Source organism: Saccoglossus kowalevskii, chromosome 15 (genome assembly GCF_978046115.1).
Source record: "Saccoglossus kowalevskii chromosome 15, keSacKowa6.1, whole genome shotgun sequence".
In the NCBI taxonomy this organism is placed as follows: domain Eukaryota; kingdom Metazoa; phylum Hemichordata; class Enteropneusta; family Harrimaniidae; genus Saccoglossus; species Saccoglossus kowalevskii.
This window is the reverse complement of record NC_140655.1, coordinates 9,843,117-9,869,381: the sequence shown is the minus strand read 5'-3', so window position 1 is coordinate 9,869,381 and position 26,265 is coordinate 9,843,117. Positions and strand designations below refer to the sequence as shown.

Here is a 26,265-nt window from a genome sequence, read left to right as displayed (position 1 = left end):
TGCATCACCACATAGACACAACACATATACAGACTGATTCACTTAGGAGTGACGTAGTAACAATTAAATGAGAAATCAGCAAACACGATATAAAACATTAAACAGTGTCAGTTTCAATTTAATCATTGTTATCGGCAGTTTTCTTACTAAATATTGTTATCATAGTTTTAAAGCGGGGGAGTCTTCACCTGAGCATGCGTCAGATAACCATGGCGTGTTATTGTTTACTAACAAGCGTCTACCCATGAGGCTTTGCGTTTTTAGCGTGTGTGGTTATCGTTCCTTGGGACTGAATTCCCGCGCGTGCGCAGCCGACGACCCTCCCGCTTTAAGCTTTGATTCTGGCATGTTTCTTTGCAGACTTAGCTATGAAGCCCACACAGACTGGGTGTATATCAACCGATACATTTTCTTCATGTAAATACATGTAATAGAGTTGAACAAACATGTCGCATACACATGATACAGGTAAGAACGTCATAACATGAGAATTACGTTAAATTGCCGTAAAAAGGCTGTTGACTACGGATGACCTCATTTGTTTGCGTCTTTATTTTATTCTCAAAATTCTACAAATTCAATTTTGCATAGCCTTGACATACAATCTGACAATTGTCATGTAAATGTGCTTGTCACAAACTACCGCGAAAAGTCGCTCACAAATGTGAACAAAGAGAGATGATTTTGCAAAAGACAAATTGTCATGGGAAATCTTCAATCAGTTATCCTAGTTCTCAGTTGAGAAGAGAACAATGTATGATACTGTGTATGTACCACATTAGGGTGATACATACACAATTTTACTGCCATCTTTATGAGTATTGTGTATTGAATCGTGTGCAGTCTTTAAAATACGAGATACGGTACATATGTTCAATACCATCATTCTATATTGTTATTACATACTATAGATGTACATTTTTTATAACAAAAGTTAAATTCAGCCAAATACTACTGATCTAACGAATTCTGTTAATAATTGCAAAAGTATCAAGAAGCCTTTTATCCAAAGCTTGTTGGAAGACTTGTCCACCACACAGTGTACTTGTAGATATGTTAATGAAAAAAGGAATCTTATTCACCAAATCAACTTTAGTGTATTTCTCTCTTGAAACAGTGTGATGTTGAATGGAATGGGACATATGATTCAATATTAACTTAAACAATAAACCTATAAAAATGCACACGATACCATATATATAAGTTTGTGCAACCAGGGACTGCCAGCTACATTAGTCCCCATTCGAACAGAGTTTGAATCGAGGACCTAAAATATGGCCGACGTCCGTTCCGAGTCATATTTCAGAACCATTTTGACCAAATTTGTTCATTCTTTACATGTGTCTAGTACTTTACCTTGGACATCTGCACATGCAATGGTTTACTGATTCAATCAAATGTGTCTGACTGGCATCCATTTTGTTTTTTGAAAATGTGGTATCTTTAATATGCATGCTTTGTCAGTTTTTGTTCAAATTTGGTACATGCATTGTAAGTTTTAGATTACATGTCCACGAAAACTTGTTTTTTAATCGGATTAAATATATCCGACTGGCAATCTTTCTTTTAGACCATTTTCATTCATGTTTGTCACATATATCATATATATAGGAATACATGTTCATATTAGTTTGTTCCATAATCAGACCAAAGATTAAACTGGCATCCATCTTGTTTTTTGAAAAATGTGGTTTCTTCGACAGGATTTGTCGTTTTTTGTTCAAATTTTATACAAACATTGTTTATCGTGTTGAGATACATGTCTTTGATGATTTGTTTCGTGTTCTAATCCAAAATGACCAACTGGCAGCCATCTTGTTTTCAAAACGTATTTTTGTCATGTTTTTTTTTCTCTTCAATTTATACATGTTATGATACATGACGATGACAATTAGTTTCACAATCGGATCAAAGATGGTTAACTGCCTGTAATTTTGCTTTTTTACCAAACTACAATATCTCTGTACATGAGCCCAGACAAAAGAAATTTAGTTTGGATACAAAAAAATGCATGAATCGCTTATCCTGTTTAATTTCTGACCATATATTTCGATTTTGGAAGGGTAATTTAATACATCTAATTTCAGTTGACCAACCATTTATTCACTCTAAATTACTATACATTTCCAACGCAGACTACGTCATTTACAATGACTTGTTAAATATGTAGTCTTGCGGCTGTATGCCAGCACAACCACCATACGAACAACATTTCCCTCCAGCTTGGGTAAATACATCCCTGTGAAGAAAATTCTAAAATCATACTATAAAACCTACACTAAAAAGGTAAAAATGATAACAAAGAAAACCGAATATACTGTGAAGGGAAGGGTGGGTGGGGAAGAAAGGACTGCCTGGTAGCCAAACATTGCAGTGGAATGAGAAAGGATAACCATATGTAACTGGTTGTACTTTTATAGTAAAAAGGTGCCACGCCACTGTTAGATCAAATACTATTCACAATCATGGCTTAAAATAATTACATTTTAAAGATCACATTTGAAGAATCAGGGTATTAATTAATGTAGTGTAAAATTTGCATTTGCAGAAACGAAAACGAAAGGCTGCAAGGAATTTCAATTCATTTCTGTCTTCAGACAATAACAACGTTAAAAACTTCTCATATGAGGGCGGGGTAAAATAATATCTAGGGATGTATGTTTTCCTAAATTCATCAAAGAAGGGACAAATCAACAAAAAGTGTAATTCATCTTCAATTTCTAAGTGGGCAAAGGCGTTCATCTTTTGGGATATCATTTCTCCTGTCGGTTTCTATCCTAAGACAATGAGAAGAACAACATATAACATAAACCTATGATAGGGAATAGAAATAGCAAACAAATAACGCTCGGGCTCAAGCTGTGTTTTAAAAATTACAATAATTATTAATTTTGTCCAAAGTTATGACATCTCCTTGCCAATCTAAGTATAAACGATATTTTAGTCTAGAAACAAAAATGTTAACCAAATTACTGGTGTTCGATATCTCATGCATATTACAGGAAAATAATAATTTTTTAACATTGGTAGCACAATTTGGTTTGTATCTTTTCTTGGACATATCTAGATGAAGTAACATAACATTTATGGGAATATCTATGTGCTGGCATACTTGGCCCAATATTTAACGCATTTTTTTGCCGTGCTAAGGAAAATTTTGTAACGCCCACATTCCCCTAATACTGCACAATTTGGTGTATTTTGGGAAACACCCAAGAACATTCCACATGCAAGGTGCTGGACGCGTTCAAGCGTTTCAGACCCGTAAGTTAAAATAGGGGAAATCATAGTATCAAAAATTTAAAAAAAAAATCATAGGGGAAAGGGCCTAATTTACTAACGCGCTTGCGTAAACACATTAACGACCTTTTAGCCTGTTGGGCGAGTATTTTAGTAGCACTGGACCGGTTTAACCGGACAGGAAAACAACACTCCCAAATACATATAATATGAAACAACATCTAGACTTTTGTTAAAAAACACTTTTCAGTACTTGAAATTCTACCTCCCACTTTAAAAATAACAACTTTAGTCTTGGACAGATTGACAGACATTTTTATCAAGAGCAGCTGACCAATTAACTATTTAAAATTCCTGTGAAGATTTTACTAAAAATAGTGAGCAGTGAAATATCCCTATTATAATGATATTATAATATAATTCGCCGGACTGTTTGGAGACCCATGTTTATACAAAGGAATAATAATAGCTCCCGCCCACTGCTCAGGGAAGACACTTTTTTCCCACATTTTATTAAAGAGTACATAGAGATAGGAGATAATACAATCACTTGTTATCTTAAAAAAACACCAAGCAGGGCATCTGCCCACCGACTTCCCCCCTTTAAGACTAATTGGGTAATTAATCAATTCAAGCTCAAAATGAACATCTGGCAAACCTCGGTCAACCATGGAGGTAAAAAGGAGCAGTGACGGAAAATAAGGCTATTAACTTCATTTGTTCATTTATTGCTAAGTTAACCTCCTAACCCCTTTGTACTTCTGGTGTTTGAACTCATGATCATGCTTTTTGTTTCTTCCCCACATATACAAAAGGAGTGCTGTAAAATTGCTAGTTTATTTTCAACTACTGCCAAGTCTACCCATTCTTCCGGAGAAAAATCTTCAACTATATCGCACATTTCCGCGGGAGCTCATGTCACGCCTGACACCTTGTTTGTTACTCTGGTTCTGCACATGCGCAGTTCTTTCGGATAATTTCCAAAGTTTGTCGAAATGCTCCGATTCGCGTAATCCTCTTTAAAGAGAACAGGAAAATGGGTAACACATTGTTTGCTAGGCAAACAATCGCCAACTATCATAGTACACAACCGGAACAATAGGCGTCACTACTAATTCATTGTTTTTACTTCCATGGGTCTAGCTCGGCAGCTAAGTGAAAATCGTAAGCAGCGCCACTACAGTCAAATAAACCATTAAAATAATTAAACCACTGGTCAGAATGTATATTGGAATATAAAGGGGTATATGATAAATTTACGTTTCTGAGTGTTGACCAAAATAAATTGGGATCTGGAAGACTCCTTAACAAACTGTTTTTTTCGACGTCCACAAATTGTTGTTTCCTACTCCTGCATAGGGACCTAAAGCGATTTCTCAAATTTGTATACTCCCACAGAATATTTAAATTTCCCTCTCCACGAAAGAGTCTTAACACATCATATTTTTGCTTTTTCATAACTCTGCAGTCCTGATCAAACCTCGCAGGTTGGCGACGACCAGCTTTCCCCCCCCCCCAAGTACCCACCCTTTTAGCCATGCTACATTTCGTTGTCGTGGTAACACAACTCCATTAAATAAATTAATAAAGTGGTTAATATCTGTGGCTGGGTCATCAATGATAACATTTAGGCCAGCCTTGTTACTTATACCACTTGGGGATTCACAGTTGGGCTCAGTATTTTTATTTAAACCAGACAGTATAATGTCAAATGTAAGTGGTAAGTGATCTGATTCAATGCGTAACGTAATATTGAAATTTAACAAATTGTAATACAATGATGTGGATACTAAGATATAATCAATAATGCTGGCACCAGAATGTGAATGACAAGTAAAATCCCCGTTATTTTTATTCGATCCAGCCCTGCCGTTTAACATGTGTAAATTGAAAGTGATGCAAAGGGACAACAACGCCCGTCCAAAAGTGTTAATGACCTTGTCTTTAGAAACACGTGTTAATGAGCTTGTCTTTAGAAACACGCGGTGATGCGAAAGTATCTTCTTCATATTCCGTTACATCACTGATCACAAAAGAAGGACTGTCATCAAAAATATAATCAGGTTCCCCACCTGTTCTTGCATTTAAATCGCCAGAAACAATGACATGTACATCGGGCAAATTTTCTAAAACATCGAGTACACCAGATTCAATACCATTTTCTACACCCATACCATCGTAAAAAGTTGAATATTGAGGAGGTATATACGTAGTGACAAAAAGTAAATCTTTCATAAAATCAAAAAAATACCCATCAAATGAAAGAAAAACACAGTTTTGTAAATCACAATGAACCCGCTTGACGTATTTGACCAGATAACATTTTATTAAGACACAAATACCCTCCACCACGGTGAGTCTTTTTTTACGCCATGTACTAAATGCCCTGAAGCCGAGAAAGCTATCATCAAACTTGCCTTCGTTTTCTGCCCAAGTTTCTGTAATGGTAATAACATCAAAAGATAACAAAATCTGGACTCAAAAGTTTTTGTTTCAGACTCTGTACATTCCACAAAATAAATGTCACTTTCTGAGAGCCGTGGCGTAACCGTTATTCGTAGGTAATCGGTGCGCTATGTTTAACCTGAGAACGAGTTCCATCTGATTATATGCTGGTGATGGTGATGGAATTGGTGGGGATAATGACTATGTCAGATGCGTAGCGATAGTGGCAGATGACGGAGAAGTGTGATCTTCATTAAAAAGTTTACCACGTTTAAAATAGCCCCTTTATGATTACTCTTTAAATCTGTTAGAGTTTCCCGTTGTCTCAGTCCTTGTTAAATCGTTACCAATGCCAATGTCCGATTTTTTCAGTTCTGGTTTGGCGGCCAAAGCAATCACCATGTCTTCACTGTGATGAAATTTCAATATAATCGGGCGAACACGTTTTCTTTGGTTCTGTTGCACTGTACGATGGGCTCTACCGATATCACGTTTGACCAATTTTTTGATGTTGCATGGCGATTTAATATTTCTACCACTTTTTTTTTCTGACATCATTCGTTTCATTTTCTGTTTCCGAAATGCCACACAGCTGTTGTACAACTATTGCGCTACTTTGCACTCTAGTTTCACACTTCACACCACTATTCTACTAATTTGCACTATAGTTTCAAACTGTGCGCGACTATTCCACTAAATTGGCCTCTCGATTCACCGCTATTTCAGAACATTGCTCTGTTGATTCGCACTTTGTATCACTTTTCCACTACTTTACACCCTAATTTCATACTTTGCACCACATTTTCACTACTTTGCACTCAAGTTTCCACATTATGCACCACTATTACACCACTTAGTCCCGTACTTTGCAACAATATTCCACTACTTTGCACTCTAGTTTCAAACTATGCACCACTAATTTCCACTATAGTTTCACACTTTGCACCACTATTGCAGTATGTTGCACTATAAGTTCGGACTTTACACCGTTGTCCCACTGCTCTGCCCTCTAGTTTCACACTTTCTACCACTATTCTACAAAATTGCACTCTAGTTTCCCCATTTTGAACTCCATTTCCGCATTTCGCACCACTATTCCACTACTTTGCACTCTAGTTTCAAACTGTGCACCACTATTTTCCACTATAATTTCACACTTTGTACCATTATTCCAATACTTTGCACTCTAGTTTCACATTTTGCACCACTATTCCACTACATTGGACCTTAGATTCATACTTTGCACAACTACTCCACTGATTTGCCCTCTAGTTCCCTATTTTGCACCACTATTCTAGTACTTTGCACTCGAGTTTCACACTCTGGACCACTACTCCAGCACTTTGCAGCCAAGTTTCGCACATTGCACCACGTTTCCTCTACATTGGACTCCAGTTTCACACTTTGTATCACTTTACACTACTTCGACATTGTAGCATAACACTTTGCACTGCTTTTTAATTTTATTGTCCTCTAGTTTCACATTTTGCACCTCTGTTACACTACATTGACCACTAGTCTCACTTGTTTTGCGCTTTCCACCATTATTGCACTACATTGGGCAATAGATTCACACTCTGTACCGCTATTCTACAGTTTGCACCACTATACCAGCACTTTGCCTATAGTTTTACACTTTGCACCACTATTCCACTACATTGCAATCTAGTTGCACACTTTGCACCACTATTCCACTACATTGCAATCTAGTTGCACACTTTGCATCACTATTCCACTACATTGCAATCTAGTTGCACACTTTGCACCACTATTCCACTACATTGCAATCTAGTTGCACACTTTGCACCACTATTTCAGCACTTTGCAGCCTAGTTTCTCACATGGCACCACTATTCCACTTCATTGCGATCTAGTTTCATACTTAGCATCACTATTCCACTATTTTGCTCTACAGTTTTACACTTTACACCACTATTCCACCACTTTCCACTATAGTTTCACACTTTGCACCTCAATTCCGCCACTTTGCATTCTAGCTCCTCATTTTGCACCACTGTTCCACTACTTTTCACTCTATTTTCACAGTTTGCACCACTATTCCACTACATTGGACCTTAGATTCACACTTTGCGCCGCAATTCCGATTTTTTGCACTCAAGTTTCACACTCTAAAACACTATTCTACTATGTTGTTCTCTAGTTTCCCACATTGCACCACTGTTCATCTGCATTGGACTCTAATATCACTTTTACACTACTTCGTCACTGTAGTTTCACACTTTCCACTACATTGTTTCACATTTTGTACTACTATTTCAGCGTTTATAGCCATGTTTTGAACATTCCACCACTTTTACTATTCCACGTCTTTGCACTATAGTTTCACACATTGCATCGCTTTTCCACTACTTTGCACACTATTTTCAGACTTTGCACCACTATTCTACAACATTGCAATATAGTTTCACACATTCCGCCTCTATTACACTACATTGTACCCTAGTTTCACATTTTGTACTAATATTCCACCGTTTTGTAGCCAAGTTTAGAACATTCCGCCACCTTTCTTCTATATTAGACTCTAGTTTCACAGTATGTGCTACTCATCTTCTACTCTGCACTGCATTTTCACACTTTGCACTACTATTACACAGCTTTGCACTCTGGTTTTGCAATTTGCACCACTATTGCAGCACATGACCACATGATGATCCGTATGTGCCGAACGACTTCTAGAACTGCTGAACGCACTGTGTAAAACCACAGACCTTAAAACCTCATTCTAAGGTCTATGGTAAAACTTACTTGTGGATCGCCCGGCTACGCAATTACGTAATTAGAAGTGAACATCAATGTTTATTTATTAATTCAAAATAATCAGCGGCAAAACAAATAGATCAAAGGAAATTGGTCAGTGGTTCATGCTCTATTCCACCACTTTGCACTCTACTTTCACACTTAGGAACACTATCCCACTAATTTGCAATCTAGTTACGAGCTTTGCACCACTATTCCCCTACTTTACCCTCTACTTTAATACTTTGCACTACTATTCCACTACTTGCACTGCAGTTTCACACTTTGCACAAGTACGCCGTCGCATCGACCTCCGCTGCGCGTTGGTCGATACTTCCGCTGTACTGTCTTCGTGCATACTTTGAGGTATCCTCGTAATAACCTCATAATATACACACAGGAAATAATGTATTAATATAATAATGTCTATAAATATTTCCCCAAATATATTTGGGTATTAATACTGCAGATTGAATAGGTATTCGAATTAAACATTCTTCAATAATGCATCTCATACAACTGATAAACAGACTGGCAATGCCTATTGTTAACCGGCTCAATTTATATGCTATGTGTGCCTTGTTCAGTTGTATTGACATAGACACCGTCGAAGTTTACCGAACATTTACCGAAGTTTACCGAACCGGATATTCTGCACACTTGGCGCTTCTTCGGAAATTGCGTACAGTGTTTCTTCACAAAACAGATCCGGACATTTAAAAAAAAACATGAGATGCGTTCAGGACAATCTGACCTTTGCAGCTGTGTAAGATTTTAAAGAATCGACCAAAATGTAGACGAGTTACAAGTAACTGAATGTCTTAGTACATACCTCGAATAGTTTTTGAATATATAATGAGCAGCTTTGAGACGATATTTCTTGCTGTTGCGGATTTTGCGGAAGGTTTAAGACATTTTTCGGGAAGAGCACATCGCAGTGTTTCGAGCAATCATACCACTTTAGTCTACTTTGTGTGTTAACAGTTTTGTTTTTGTGTTCAGGGGTGCATGGAATAACTGGTGTCATATACATGGTATCTCTCAGCGTATCAGCGTAATCCGGTTAGTGGTAAAATTGTGTGAACGTGGGAATGTGTTATTTTTGTCGCGTTCGACTACATAGTACGCGATATACGCGTTGTTCGTAACTATCGTCCTCAAATTCGCTAACTTCTTCCGTAAATTCCATTTTCGAATTTCGGTGTGGTCATGGAGGTAATAAGAATTACCTCTTATTGCCTTCATGGTGTGGTTCACTGACAACTTATGTCGTCTGTGTCACTTCCTGTGTGTATGTCTCGCGATTTATCGCTATAGCTGGTTGGAATATGAATATATCTCGCGGTATAATCTCGTTGCTCCGCAATGTTTACTACATATGATAAGAGCTGTTAACCCAAACAACCGTGGAACGCATTACTTCAATAAAAAAACAGCGCGTTTCCAGTCTGTTTATTGGTTGTCTGAGATTGCACATGCTCCAGTATCCCAACAATATGTCAATATTAAAGCGCGGTAATCATCGCGATGCGCATGTGCGAGATATATGGGTCTCATATAAACAAAGATGGCGACTTTGACTGTTGCGCAGATCAACGAGTACCAACTGAGACATTTCTGTCAACAAGCATGCGAATGTTTGATAACAATTGTCGCTCACTGATCAACACATGCTCGCGATGTGCTGCGTTAACATTGCCCATACGTTGTCTTTAACATTTAATAACAACAGCAGCAAATAACGGCGTTATTTTATCTTCGAGTGCCAACGATCAGTTCTAGTTTACGCGTCGCGCAGAACGTGAAAAAGTGCGATGTCTGTGCGATGGCCATGCGACAGCATACTAGTATGTTACCTGTTACCTATCCTTCAGATGCCTAGTGGCACATAGGGCCTCCACCGAACGTCTCCATTCTGTCCTATCAGCTGCTGCAACTCTGGCTTCCGCCCATGACTTCCATCCAGCCTTGTTTCTTTCTTTCTCTACAGTGCGTCGCCAAGTTGTTTTGGGTCTACCCCATTTCCTTTTCCCTTCTGGTGCCCATGTCAATGCTGTGTTACAGATGCTTGTGGGTTCCTCCCTTAAGGTGTGCCCAATAAATTTCCATCTAGTATACACTGTAATTTACTTGTTCAAACGTTTAAATCCCTGATATCGTTATACACGATTGATTGAATGACAATTATACACACAGTAAATGTTCAATTTATTTTCACCATCTACCACATTGTTTGGACCTGATTGAAGAAACAACATGCACACCATTAATTTATTGAATCGTGACTCAAACACAAACCTTATGTTGGGATACTTACTGCTATTGCACGACACTTAGAACTGACAGAGACATGTATTAAACAAACTGAGAAAGATCGATTCAAAATAATTTAAAGTAAAAAAATAAACAGTAGTTTTTGCTTAATTATATTACTTTGGAACTACTAGTAATTATATTTTGCATAAGATGGCGGTAACGAAAAAAACATATGGCATATTAACAAGAAATATGTAAATTAATTTCAGAGTCTGGACTAAAACATATTTAAACGACTAGATATGAGTGTAAACAACTAGTGAATAAAACCAGATTTCATTACTTGAATGAACAAGAAAGCTTATTATAATTATTGATTTGCATATCATAGTCAACGGGGCGCCGCATACATCAGTGGACAGTATACATTGGAACAACGTACGATCAAATCAGTGAAAGAATAATCTATGCAATTCGAGACATACAACATATAACAAAGTAAATACTAAGCACGATACCGACCGAAATTTCTGTGTTTTTTATGCATGGACATTCTTCATTTATAAACTATTTGGTATATAAAATTATAAAATATACAGCCTTTAAATGATGTCAGGTGTTTCGAGTAATCAGCCAGGTGTCATACGTAACGTAATAATGTGACGTCAGCATCTGATATATTGCATTGTGGCGTCGGCGTCGAATTTCAGTATAAAGTGACTTGCTACTGAAACTGGTGTATGGTAAGCCACAGACACCTTAGTTTTATTTATCAGCGAAGTAGGATATTAAACATGATTATTTGTTTAAGACATTTGCAATGAATAATTCTTGCTATATGGGGTGCAAACCATTGAAGGAATAATGGGGTGTAACTCTGCCCATTCAAATCTTTTCGGATTAGGCACTACGACTTTTCACATTGCTGTGGGTATGAAGTCATACAGATACAGTTTGCAAGTTGTGGTTGTAGTGATAGTGTAGGCAATACAATAAAACAAAGTACAGAGTGTTTTATTTTAATTTATTGTATTATTCGTTTCTTTTCAGATGATCATGTGACCGCCTGATCGCCCATTACACATTAGATGGGCAAACCAGAGATGTATTAATCAATCGTCGTCGTCGTCACGGAAACGTCATAGGCGATGTTAGCTTCGTACCTGGGACAGGCAGCTAGTTTCCAAGGCAACGACAAAATCGTCGATTTTCGTAATTGTGATTGGGGTTCTCAGTTTTATATTAGTGTCTGGTTTAAGAGAACAGAACATAGGGAAACTACTAAGGAATCGTATCAAATGGTTATCATGATCACAGACGTTTTGAGATTCGGATGGAAGAGGAAAACTCTGGTCAAATGCTTGGTGAAGGCGTTAATACGACGGACAGTAGAGAAACCTGAACTACATGAATTTATGGCATCACGTAGTCATGTCTTATGATGGATAGTTATCGATGTATTAGCTTGACATTAAGATACAAAATGGTGAAGTGGACTGTAGTCATGAGGACAGGCATGTAATTTATGATAAACCTCTTTTAGCCGATGAGGTCACTTTTATTCATGAAAAAAATGCATCCAATGATTGCATTGATCCGTCATTGTTACCATAGATACGTCCTTTAAATATTGGCAAAGCAGGTATTGGAAAGAAGAAAAAGTATTTCCATGGTTACATAGAAGTCAAAATATTTCATCGGTCTTAGGGCGGATAAAACAAGTGACCCCTTTAATGAAATATCAACGCACCATCGATATCATGGGAGTTTTCTGCATTTTATTATATCACCTATACTTTCATTCATATAACGTGCGTTTATTATTTTAAACAAATTTTAATATTACTATTAATAAATCAACGAGTAGAACAATGGACCACATTACCAAGGATAGTGCAATTACAGTAAAATTATTTATTGTTCTTAAATAAAAAGTAATACTCATAGATTAAACTATATTACATTATAACGTAGACGTAGAAATTGTTGCAGATTCAATATTTGCGTGTTGGGTATTGTGACAGTGACATTCACTATTTTTCCGACGGGAATTAACTGGAGGCGTTCTTCGATTCTCACAGAGTGAGCGCCACACTAACTAACAATCGGAGACTGTATTTTAGTAACAACTTGCTTGGGTTTTTGTCTCAAACAACTAAAGAAGTGGTCCCAGTTTTAGTCTGATAGATGTCATTTATTCAGATACAAAGGTTAAATTTTGATTGAATTTACGAAATTCTTTACCAAATGAAACATTATTTGAGATGCAAATCTAGTCTCGTGCCTTTTTCGCTCACAGTGAGATCTCGTCGGCCATTTACGTCTAGTGTATATTTAAAGCGGGAGGGTCGTCATCTGCGCACGCGCGGGAATTGAGTCCTAAGATGATAACAACAAATGGTAAAACCGCAAAGGCTCATGTATAGACGCTTGTTTGTAAACAATGACATGCTATGGCCATATGACGCATGCGCAGGTGACGACTCCCCCGCTTTAAACAACGCAACAACAGATTTTTACTTAAAGAAGTGTCAATGACAAACATGCTAGGAGTACTGGTCTTCACATTGAAACAGAGTAGAATGTAATTTGTTTTCATTATTCATTACAGCTGAGGATATGCGAGTAAATCCCTTGAGCTGATACCCGAGGGCGCTAGTCATTCTCAGGGCGGTCATCCGGGCATTTTCACCGCATGACAACCAGCACGGTGAAAACAAAGGCCGAAAACTCTCAGAAAACGGTACTTTGGGATGGTTGTTGAGACTCCCCTGAACAGTGTAACAAGATTACCCCCAGGATAACTTCAAAGTTGAGTTCCTGCATTCTAAACTCGCACATGCCTGTGGGGGGTGGTGTCCACTGTAGTGTTAGTTTCTGTCTACGATGATCGGTGTATATCCACAACTACGGCATATACGTCTCATTGTTTCTCTATCATTGTTTCTCTGTCTAGAATCAGTGGTCAACATTTTACGGCATAAAGTCGGATTGTCTTCCTGACTACACGTTTTCATCAACAGCAGTCTCTTTCGTAGAATGAATAGACTACTACCATGCAACATAGAGAAGAAATCATGGAGTATGTGATGACACACTTGATAGTGGAATGAACCACACCTTATCTGCGTTCTTCTAATTTAAAGCAGGAGAATACGGGCAATGACGTAATTTTGTATTTCAACAAACAGTAACAGAATTATTTTACGATTGGAAACTTGAGCTGTGCAATATACCGTAGCACAATATGATGAAAACATGTCGCTGTGCCATAAACATCACTATGTTTGGCAGTATACTACATTTTCTACAGTAACGCCCTACGCCTGTGACGACATTTTTAACGGCAACAGTAGGATCTAAGTTGCCTCATATCTACTCATTTTTTTAAAAATTATTGGTTCCTTCATTGGATAATTCATAGGACAATAATGACATTATTAAAACAAAAAAAATTATTTGCTTCTCAGTGTGCTGCTTCTTGCCGCCAGTTAGCAACGAGAAACCCACTGAGAAAGAAATGACACTTTCTAGTTGAGGCAGTATCTGAAACAAAAAATAGATATAATATAATATAATTTAATATGGACTAGCAATTTATAAATATTTGTCGACTCCAAATGCAGGCCACCATGAAAATATGAAATCACTTATTTGATCAAGCTGACACAATGCGTGTGCCGATCGCTTGATTTACGGGACGCGGTAATGTTTTCAATGGGCGTTTAATCAGATCCAACACGGTTTTTGGGACCGAAATAAAATAATACGTATCTCTGCTATAGAAAATTGATATAGAGTATGTAGTACTTTTTTTTTGTCAACTCGTTTTTTTTAATGCGATATTTTTGTCATTGCATGAATCTTAAAAATAGGTTTTCTCAATAAGGTAGGTATACGTATACAGGCTCTTTATCAAAAATCACGGGTGTGACTGTGTCGAAAACTCGATGTTGTTACAACTTGGATGCAATTGTCGTTGTTACTGGCGTTTGAACACATCGAAAAATGTGATACACCCCTGACAATAAACTTGAAAACAGTATATAAATTATTCGATAAAAGCTGGCACTTTAAAACACTAAACCTTTGGTCATAAAAACGAAAATAAGCGTAAACGCTCGACGAACGTACAGAAGAAATATATCCAAGCAAAGACATTTTCTAGTGTCTTTTTAATTCAAGTAGTATAAAATATACAATATACATGCAATAAAAATAATATCATCTTGATAGCAACAGTTTACATACGTCACTGGTAGCATAGTGGTTGTCGCGTCAGACTCATGATCGGTAGACCACGGTTACTACGGTTACGGTTTAGTAACCGTGGGTAGACCAAAGGTCAAATCCTACCTTAGGCTAAACATCAAAAGGGTCTACCCCTACCCTGGACTCAATGGGAAGGCCAATCCACTGGCCGAGATTCATTCACTAACGAATGCGACTTTGGGGGAGCCTTGGTTAAAGCGCGGCAGTCGTCGCATGTGCGACATTTGTATTGATATACATTGATTTTCCCACAATCCAATGCGCTCTTCAAATGAAAATCACAAGTATGAGGTTTGACCTGGGCGCGACTTGCAATGATTACCGCCGGTGACTCTTTCGATACCCTCCAATAACATGAAAATTACTTAATTAAAGTTTGAAAACGTCTCAGTTCGTACTCGTTGTTCTGCGCAACAGTCAAAGTCGCCATCTTTGTTTATATGAGATTCATATATCTCGCACATGCGCAGCGCGACGATTACCGCGCTTTAAGGTCCGCAGGTGCTTGTGTTTGACCGAGCCTGGTTGACGCGAGGATAGCGCATTAAATTGCCATTTGATAGGGAGATGGCCGCACAGCCCTGTCATGTAGTCCCTAACAGGAAATGACTTCTGTGTCAAAATGCACTATGTGTCAAAAGTCTCTTTTTACCTCCATAGACCGTCTACCCAAGCCGAGAGCCTCTACTCTTTGTTCCATTGTACGTCCATTGTATACTGGGGATTTGACACTGTACGCTGGCAGTCATTGATAATAGGGACATTACATTCTGTAAAGAGGCGGCGAAGGTTATTGGCAACGAGAACGGTCCAATATATAGGAGGTGTTGAGGGACGGTTGCGTAGAAAAACAATATTTTGTAATAAATTTTGATAATATATTTTTCTCTACTCCTTGTGTCTATTGTCTGTCGTTTACGAGCCCAGTAAGTAACAGGGAGCTGAATCAAGAAGTACCATACCGCCACGCGTACTGAGGCCAGCAACTAATTTGCGTCATCATTAAAGGTTCGATTCAGAGGCGACCGCACAAAATTTTGCATGGGGAGAGATCTGCTCATACCACCCCTCGCGTCAAAGGCGCGAACTTACTAGGGCGACGCCCCTCTGTGCCGCCGCCACTGACGGTGAAGAACTCTCAAGACATACGCGTTCCTTGGTTCCTTATATTTTAAAATCGAAATTTTAACAGTCTCTAGCGAAGATTGTTTGAGTAAAAATAAACAAAAGAAATCCAAGTGCCCGAGCCTGCATCTACTAGTATAACCAACTAATGGCCTGACAAAGCATAAGAGAGCGGATGCGGGCGAGAAACTAATTCAAAAAGCATGTTAGCGTTCCAGTCAGTAGACAGTGCCGATGTTGCCTTGCCAGATTTCAGGGTGTGCGTATAAGGAAGTTTATCTACGCGACAAGCTGTACTGTTGGTTGGAAAACACTGAAAAGCAGGTAAGCGAAATTAATATGCAACAAAAAATACATTAGGAAAACAAAATATCTAGACATTTTTATTATCGCGCTGATTTTTTCACCGAGTTACGCAGAAATACTACTTCAATTCTTTTCGCGAAGTCCAGTCAGTTGTACATACTTTTTTCAAAAAAACGTTAAAATATGATACAACAGAAACATTAATATATGTGTCGGCAGAGCAGTCATAATTTAGTCTCTGTGTCAATATGTGTTGGGAAACTGTCGAAGTAGCGATGGTCGCCGCGCCACGCCATGTCCGATATAGGACACATAACGACGTACTAGTACACAACACGTGTAAAATACATTGTTTACGTGAAATTCGAACACGTGCTACGGCTGAATGTATATACAGTACACCGTATTACATACATTTAATCACGCCCGCCAACAGTGACTCTCAGCTCGGCAAGAATTTACGGTTCACTTGTATTTGCTATTAGTTTGCCATACTACTCAAGGTAAGATCACTGTCCAACATATCTCAAATATATTATGAGATGTTTTACCAACATTTCAGTCACGCTTAATGTGTATTTGAATGTCGATGGTTGGTCCTGAACAGTGTCGATGGTTTATTTATAGAGCCGTCATTTCAAGTTACAGTTGCGGGTAGTCGCCTCTTCAGATTTAATCGTGCGCGTAACACACTTCTTCGAGGCAAGCTATGCTGTTGATTAGGAAATACTGGTAAGCAGGTAAGCGAAATTGACATGTAACAAACCTCTTGTTCGTTTATGCTACTAGTGCTGCTATAATACGAAAGTTTGTTTTTTCACTACATTTGTAAATATTGGTTACGCGAATGAATGAAGTTTATACATTCAGTACGTCGCTTCGGTTATGTATCACAGTAAAAAATGAATCCCGCTGTTAGCAGTCATAAGGCGTGGGTATAAAGGCCAGACACAGACATACCTCACAAATATTTTTATTTACAATCTGGCTTAGACATATGATCCATTTCTTATGATTTCGTGTTTCATGACAACAGCACCGGGTGCAGCCGTAGGACATTCATTCGCTCAACTTTGGCGTTAATTAACTATTATTATGACTGTGGAATATGTTTGACATCACATACAACTATATGCGGGTAAGGGGACATTTATATGACCTAGGTCACTGTAAATCATCCGACCCGTTGTAAAGTACGCCCTCTTGTGATGGCAAGAGATAAAACATCGTGTATTTCAACTGCAGTAATGTATTCAACGCATGTTAACAAATACGACAATGAATCACGTGACTACACTGCGTCACAGACCCGTCGTCAGAGAGACTGTGAATGCGTCTATTTACTGTAAAATAATTTATTTTAGCTGGAATTAATTTTCACTGAGTAGACTTTTCGGGTGTTTTGTATGGAATTTATTTTCACTGATTTTTGACGACTTGAATGTAAAATATAGGAAAAACAGTATATTCGCTGGATTTTATTTTCACTGAATTATTCCTTCAGCGAAAATAGCGAAAATTAATTCCAAGTGAAAATAAAGTATTCTATAGTACCATGATAATGGCGTTATCGTTCACAGTTTCGACGTATCACTGATGATATCATATGGTACGGTAAACGTCACGACACAGCATGTGCGGTCAAACAATACACAAAGAAAATAACAGAACAGAAGTGACTCGCATGGCACAATGACACATACTCACAGTGAGGCCCGTTGAAAGTTCCGCCCAATCGCATCTGCGTAAATGCGCATCCAGTGGCACGCTTGGGTGTCGTGGCATTTCCGTAAAATTGCGATTTCTTTGTATATTTGACACGCATAATTATTGATACTAGCCCATGACGTCACTCGTATGATTTATTATTGGTAGATTTATTATGCGTTCGAGTAGTTTAGTCGTCTAGAAATATTAATTTATATAATTTAATTTACACCAAACAACAGAACTGTCTCTATCGCACATATACAGGCGCCATGTTCCGAAATATACGACACTCTGAACAATATAACGTAAAAAAGATCTGTGCATTGAGCAATACACACAAACACTGGGCGAATTTAATTGAATATTAAACTCTACCAGCGATATCGAAATAATAATTGCGTGCAAAGAAATTATACCATTTTTTTTGGTTATTTCGAAAGGGCTAACGTTTGATCTAATGAAACAAACACGCTAAAAGTCAAAAAATACTAGTGTGCAAGTAAATACACCCCTTATGGATATATCTATAACAATATATTTGCTGATTTTTTTATCTATAAATCTGAAAATTAACCGTGTGACACAATCTGTGAATTCGACGTAGGTAGACGTTCTAAATCTTTCGGTTTCAGTCACCGGTGTACTTTTCTTACCCACCCCTTCTTAAGACAAGATATGTTTGTAAACGCATGTTTTGATAGATAGCGGTAATTTTTAGTTATTTTAAAACATTACCTTATAGTACCAACATGATATGTGCTGATTAGAGAATACTTTTGGTTTAAACATTTGAAAATTCCCTCAATCTGTTTAAAATCCGATGTATATGTAAACGTTCCCACCACTTTAGTCGCCGGTGTGCATCGGCATGTACCACTCTTACCCATGCCATATGACACGATTAACCAAAAAACGTGGGATTAGATATAAAGCAGCCACACCTGAACAAATTGGTTGGTATATACAGACATGAATTGTAATAGGTCAGTTGGTGTTAAAGGTTATACACACCGGTCGACATTTAAAACAAACGGAACCACTAACGGCAGGGGAATTTAATCATAATGATATTACAATACGTCACCATAATGTTGACTCATCTATATTTTTTTCAGAGTTATACCACCGCCACCACAGCCACGATGATTAATTATATCCTGGAAAGTCTCTTTGATAACTTTAACACCCCGGGTAGTATTATTTTACTGGTGTCAGTATTCATTCTATCCTATGGACTGATTGGTTTACGCAAACCACCTGGGTTTCCACCCGGACCAATGGGATATCCGTTTGTTGGCAATATGTTAGGTATGTTATCAATATCATGTTGAATATATATTCTCAAATAATTATTCCCCGAATTATTCGTATATTTTATATCCATACTGCAAATTGTGACGCTGTCGAATCACCATGCGCACGTTTAATGGTTTAATTATTGGTCGTACTAAATTTATTATATAGACACCACATATGATATTATATCCCGCCTTGAAAGTAAAATCATCTCACGTATTCAAAATCGGCAGCCAAATTTTTCATTACAGCGTGCCGTAATTTTGCGGGGTGTTTTACGGGGTATTTTCATCCTACCATATAATGAAATGCGAATTCTAAATATGGAATGATTACTCGCGTATACGTTCTCTAATAATAAAATCAAACATGGCTTCCATCAGGGTTTGACCGGACTTCGCACATCGATACTTCCATTGTACTGCCTTCGTACATACTTTGAGGTATCCTCGTAATAACCTCATAACATTTATGAATATAAAAATATATTCTTGTGACAGCTCGCGGCGGTTTAAAAGGCGGGTATACTGATCTCAATGCATTACAAATGTTGGTTCGGAAAAGTGCGCTTCACGTACGATCTATCGTATTTTTTTATTATATTATGAAATTTAATGTAATTTGATAATTCGTGAAGAAATAATACTGACACGTGTGTCGGAGTTGGTGAGTTTAATCTTGCATGATATTGTATGTCTGTTAGATTTGGAGGAAGAACCACATCTAACCCTGGCTGAGTATGGTAAGAAATATGGAGATGTTTTTACAATCAAGATTGGCAGTCGGGCAGTGATTATACTCAACTCCCTAGAGGCTATTAAAGAAGCATTAGTGAAGAAACAGAATGATTTTGCTGGAAGACCATACTTTTATTCGCGTAAGTCGTTCAGATATCGACGTAATTTAAAAAAAAATTAAAAATGTAACATGAAAGTAAAGGGTAAATAACGTACAAATTTAAATACGTGATTTGAAATCGTGATAACGGCAAGCGCCTCGCTACTCTGGACAGACGTGTTCCCATCACGCCACCACCGCCGTCCAAAAATGAAAAAAAAGTCAAAATAGTATAAACTTTACCAAACTTCACTTGTTTGGCTGTCAGCAGTCGGGAATATGTATTTTGACTAGGCACGCATAAATAATATTCTTGACAATTTCACAGTTTCAGGTCTGATGGCAGAGGAATGCCAAAATATTGTCTTCGGTAACTTCACAGCAAAGTGGCAGTTACAACGTAACATCGGACATCAGGCCATTAGGTGAGTAGATAAATGATTGCCTCATATTTATTCATTCGATTGCGACTCGTCAGTGAACTCATTAACCTCCCAATTCGAATGCTCCTAGCGCCTACAAATTTAGCTAAAGTTTGCCTGGTTAACAATATTTCCGAATATGACAATGTGTTTTCATATTCAACCAACAAATCTTAATTTTAAGACTAGCCGGTCTCTCGAAAGCTCATGGTTTGATAGTTTTCAAGTTCACAAATGGAGACCTAGTGAAAAAAAGGACCTCATGTGCAAGTTTACAGATTCATACGAATACAGGAATAAATTCTCAACAAGTGAACGCAAATGTTTTCTATTGGAGTGCCAGTATTTTGTTAAAAATATACATTCGAAACTCAAATATGTTGACAATCAGAAAGTCTGTAAATATATAATACCAACCCAGAAATAGAAAAATGAATCGTTTTCATTTCTTATTACAGAATCAGTATTCTTTCTAAATAATCACTTGATATTTAGTATTTTATGTAAATCACGTACATTTTCTTCACAGAAATTACGCGAGTGGCAAGAAGCTGGAAGCTTTGCTGAGATGTAATGCCTTTCCAAGTTTTCAGAGAGCTGTGGCTAAAATGAAAAAGAGACCATTCTACCCGAGACCATTACTGCATCTATTAGTAGGAAATATAATTGTTTCCATGTGCTTTGGAAAAAAGTAATTCATCACCCTTTGTAACGATTATATTCACGTATCTGATATAGCTTAATGCAGCAATACAAATATTTGTTTGCTAAGAGTCGGTAACAATGTCTTCTGATCGTCTTGCAGGATCGCAAAACCGCGGAAAATATCAGTAATATAATGTCTGTTTAATCATAGGTACGAACTTGACGACCCAGAATTCATTAACTGTTTGAGGGTATTGAGTACAGCAAATGCATCTTTTGGAAGTGGTCTAGTTGCTGATTTTATTCCCGTATTTCGACATATACCAACATTCGGACTGACGAGAATAAAGAAGTCTATGCAAAACTGGTTAGATTTAATACAGCACAAGATAGATGAACATAAGAAGACATTTGATGAAGGTAAACGTGAATTGATTGATTGACCAATTAACTGACTGACTGAAAGACCGACTAACAGACGGACTGCCTGAAAATGTGCATAGTTATGAGCAACATACACATATCAATTTTTTTGTTTTTTTTAAATATTTATTTGTCTCTGACATTGCACTTACCAATGCGATATGGATACTGGAATATAATCATAATGATTGTCACTAAATACAATACGCAGCGTCTCAAATAACTGTTACATATCATCGAATATATTCGTATTATCTAATAATATAAACAGGTAATGAAGACGCGAAGAGCCTTGTTGGCGAAATCTTATCTATTCAACGTAAAGCTAGGTTGTCCAGGGACCAAGAAACAGAAAAACAGCTTACCGATGTCAATTTACGTCAAACGGTAGCTGATATGTTTGGAGGTATGGTTTGCTTAACTACTGTTGAAAATTGCGTGGTCTTGTTTGTAACACAGTTTATTCAGATCACGTGTTAAACAGTACTATGGTCGTATGAAAACAATGTGTCTCTCTAAGGGAAGAATGTTTGTTTACAACTGATCTAAATCATTAATCATGTTAATGTAGTTCCATATCAGTCAATAACTACTTCACGAAATCTGTCACATACATATATTGCATACAACAAATGTACACCTTGACAATTTATGCAATCTTTTATTAATTGTTAACTATTTAATCACCACCGAGTCATCTTTATTTCAGCTGGTCTCGACACCGTGGTCAACACATTGGAATGGGCCATTGCGTACCTCGCTTGTTACCCGGATGTACAAGCAAAAGTGCGTCGAGAAATTGATGACGTTATTCGTGATCGACGTCTTCCATTGTTATCGGATAAGGGTAAATTACCATACTGTGAAGCTGTGATTAACGAGGTTATGCGCATAAGAACAGTTTCACCGTTTGCAATACCCCATGCTACTACCGTGGATACGTCTGTTGGCAAGTGTTATATTATACATGTCTCTGTAAATCGTTTTTTTTACTTCGGTTCTTTTTCTTCAGATACGTTATTCGCCGAATGTGCGAGCAAAACATTTTGAAGTATTTACATATAGCGGACACAGATTTAGTTTCTAAACGACGTCCGAATAGTGAATGACAAATACTAAATATCATTGATTAATTTATTTACATGTAGGTGGGTACACAATACCGAAAGATACGTGGGTCTGGTGTAATTTATGGAATCTACATATGAGTGAAAAATATTGGGTGGAACCGGAAGAGTTTCGTCCAGGTAATATTGTTAAATGTTATTTGTTATATTGTCTTTCTTTAACTAAATATTTTATTTCTGTTTTTCCTTCTTATTAATGTAATATCCCCTTATATTTAATCTTAAAGTTCACCTGGAACGCTTGCCACTTCGCTGTCCAAAATATATATGGTATATGATTAATATCATAGTTGATATATCTAGGCACAAAATAAATATTTTATTTAAGCAAAATTAGTTCAAAATTGCTGTCTACTATCGGCCATTTACTGCATTTCACAACGAGGCTCTACAATTGCCCTCATTTGCATTCTTCTTGTGACGTCTTCAAGGGGACATTGCTGGATGCCGTAGACATTGCAGTTGGTCTGTGCACCGTCCCTCAACACCTTGAGGGACGGTGGTCTGTGACACGGTTCTGAAATACGATCCAGGTGTCAATTTATTGTCTATTGATTATTAAATAATCTAAAATAAACTTCCATTATTTTTTTTAACAAATCTTGAACGCAACTATACCTGTGTGGTAATAATAATTATCGTTGTCGGTCATCGGTACCTTATTTCGACCTCAGACTAGTAATTGTATATTCATAAACTATTCAAAAACTATTTGAGGTAAACACTAAGACATTCAGTTACTTATAGCTCACCTAATTCTTGGTCGATTCTTAAAATTCGTACACAGCTGCAAAGGACAAAATGTCCAGAACGCATCCCCCGTTGTTTTAAAAATGTTCGGATCCGTTTTACGAAGAAATACACAATTTCCGAAGAAGCGCGAAGTGTACAGAATATCCGGTGTTCGGTAAACTTCGACGGTGTCTATTTTGCGGGTCTGTTGTATTCCTAGTCTGAGTTTCGACGGATTCAATGATCTGATACGTGAGTGCCTGTATTCATTGGTCAATTGTTTGACCCTGTGTCACTTTCAATGCGTAAGATCGCAGATTTCTTTCGTGAAATTTGATTTCTTATTTGATGTAACGGAAGACGGCTACTCGTTTTCCGAGTGTAAAATTTGTTCTTAAATTGGATATTCATTTGTTGTGGTTGCTTGCGTTGATATCGTCTGAATTTTGTAACACAGTTCACGGTAGTGTCATGAATTTGTTTTTGCGTATCTGTTAACCGACTTAATTAGCTGATTATTAGCTGAATTGCTGTGTTATGTCTGTCATCGTTTAGGCCTATTTGAAGTTTTGGACGGAACTTGGCTCAGTGATTTGGAACTAATTACCAGATAACCGCCGCTATTTAGACTATTAATTCTGACAGTTTATATTCATAGTTATTAGTGTAGTGAACGATTAATCAAAAGATATGACGTATTCAGTACTTAGTGTGATTGGCCTTATGATTGAAGGTTACGCCCTAGAGTCTTTTTACTGTTTTGTAATTGGTTAGAGTTTTGAAAATGAATAAAGTTGTTCTAGTTGGTCTTGGGGAGTACAGCAGAACAGACGCAGTCCTGGAGAGCTTTGGGGCGAGTGTTGACGCAGTCTAAGAGAGTCTTGGGTCAGCCTTGCAATAGTCTTGGGGATTTTTCCCCAGGGCACTGTGTCTTATAGAGTGCTCGATTGACCGACTAAGACGAGAGCTGAAACGTATTTCGTTGTTTGTGTCTTATTTGACGGTAAAGCTAAAGCGACTTCCCCGATCCCGCACCTCAAGGGGACGAGATATAGAGACGAGACGAGATTCCCCCCTGACAAGTGTGGAGAACCCCGTGGAGAAGAATTTTCCCCGTGATAGTAGACGGAAATTCAGGGCCACTTTTTGGAATTGTTACCGGATTGTGTTTTTCTAATTTTCAACCTCACCCGCTAGCGTCATTTGGTAAGCGTCGATCGTATGCTGGTAGTGATCGCGTATTATGACACTGACTGAGCATGGATGTGTAGTATAATTTTCATTAGCACACTAGTAATTAACACAACTACGAGTTTTGACGGTATTCAGTGCGTGCCTTTCTCTGTGCGTTGGCGCTTGGTGGTGCACTTTCACCCCTGGAGAAGTCGAAAAGCCGTAAACAGCGATTTGTTTTTAATTTCATAAGAAGATGATTTTTTTTCTCACAAATGTCCATTTTGGGACGACAAAAATCCTAAACATCTTATCGCATTTTATGAGAATTACGTTACCTTAGTAACATTCCCTTCCTTCTCCGGAACTCAGATGGGTTCGCCTTGTATATGAAAATTGATTTTGTTTGTCTCACACGACCCTGTCATGTATGCGAATGTGTACGTGTCAGATGGAAATAATTCGCATAGATGAAAAATGACTTCAGCATTGAATGTGTTAGCGTTTTTTATTATTCATACGTATGGATGTTAATTGTAATATGAAAAATATTAACGTCGACTCACGGATGTGAACTATTGTTATATTTTTTTTATTTCGTGTACTCTTCGTTTTAATATAGCAGCCTACTTTACATATCTTTATTTTCAGAACGATTCCTGAATACTGATGGTAACGCCATATCTAAACCAGATAGTTTCATGCCATTTTCAGCTGGACGCCGAGCATGTATGGGCGAGACACTGGCTAAGAATGAGCTATTCCTTATTTTTACAAGCTTGTTTCAACAGTACACATTCAAGACACCAACTGGCGGCAAAACACCTTGCTTGGAAGCACACTGCATGACTCAGTTCACCCGTTGTTGTCAGTATGAAGTCAAGGCCGTTGCAAGAAGAAATTAAGTGATTGGTACCTGCGTTATTTCGAAAACAATGTTGATTTCCGTGTCCATTGATCTGTATTAGTGGATGAATAATATGGACTTATTTAACGCACAGTTACGAGAATATTTAATTCGTTAATCCAATGTCCCATATAAAAACATGAGGTATATATATATTAGTCGATACTAAATATTCAGCCTGTTCTTGGAAATGTAATAGTCATGTTTTATGAACTCCCGACCAGGCAAATATAAGCTGATTGCCACAACTGATTGCGACAAAGCGTTAGTTTGGGTTCCTATTGTGTAAATCGTGCATATTAATTGCGTTACAATGAGAGTAATATTGTAATTATATATCCTACCGAACATGTGAGCAGCGAAACAACATACTGTAAATAAATTACGTCGCGTCTTATGTAGATATTCACCTTTCTATAACAATAAAGTAAATATCAACTTTATCATCAGATAATTTCACACATTTTTATAGCTATATTCCAATGAATTAATTATATTATTCAGTAAACATGAGTAGTTTGAAGTTATGTCTTCTTTCACCAAACTATTAAATTGAGGTTTCTCTGATTAAACGTAACTGAAAGAGTAATAA

The 26,265-nt window shown here is 37.5% G+C and overlaps 1 protein-coding gene across 1 annotated transcript; it reads left to right on the top strand.

The window, feature by feature from the left end:
• The first annotated feature begins 19,232 nt into the window (after positions 1-19,232).
• Positions 19,233-26,265, top strand: LOC100369590 (cytochrome P450 1A5-like). Its single transcript, XM_006824948.3, has 9 exons — positions 19,233-19,419; positions 20,111-20,284; positions 20,573-20,669; positions 21,196-21,357; positions 21,523-21,731; positions 22,006-22,140; positions 22,444-22,683; positions 22,883-22,981; positions 25,418-26,265. Exons 1-9 carry the CDS (start codon positions 19,254-19,256, stop codon positions 25,669-25,671), a joined length of 1,536 nt encoding a protein of 511 aa, XP_006825011.1. The 5' UTR covers positions 19,233-19,253; the 3' UTR covers positions 25,672-26,265.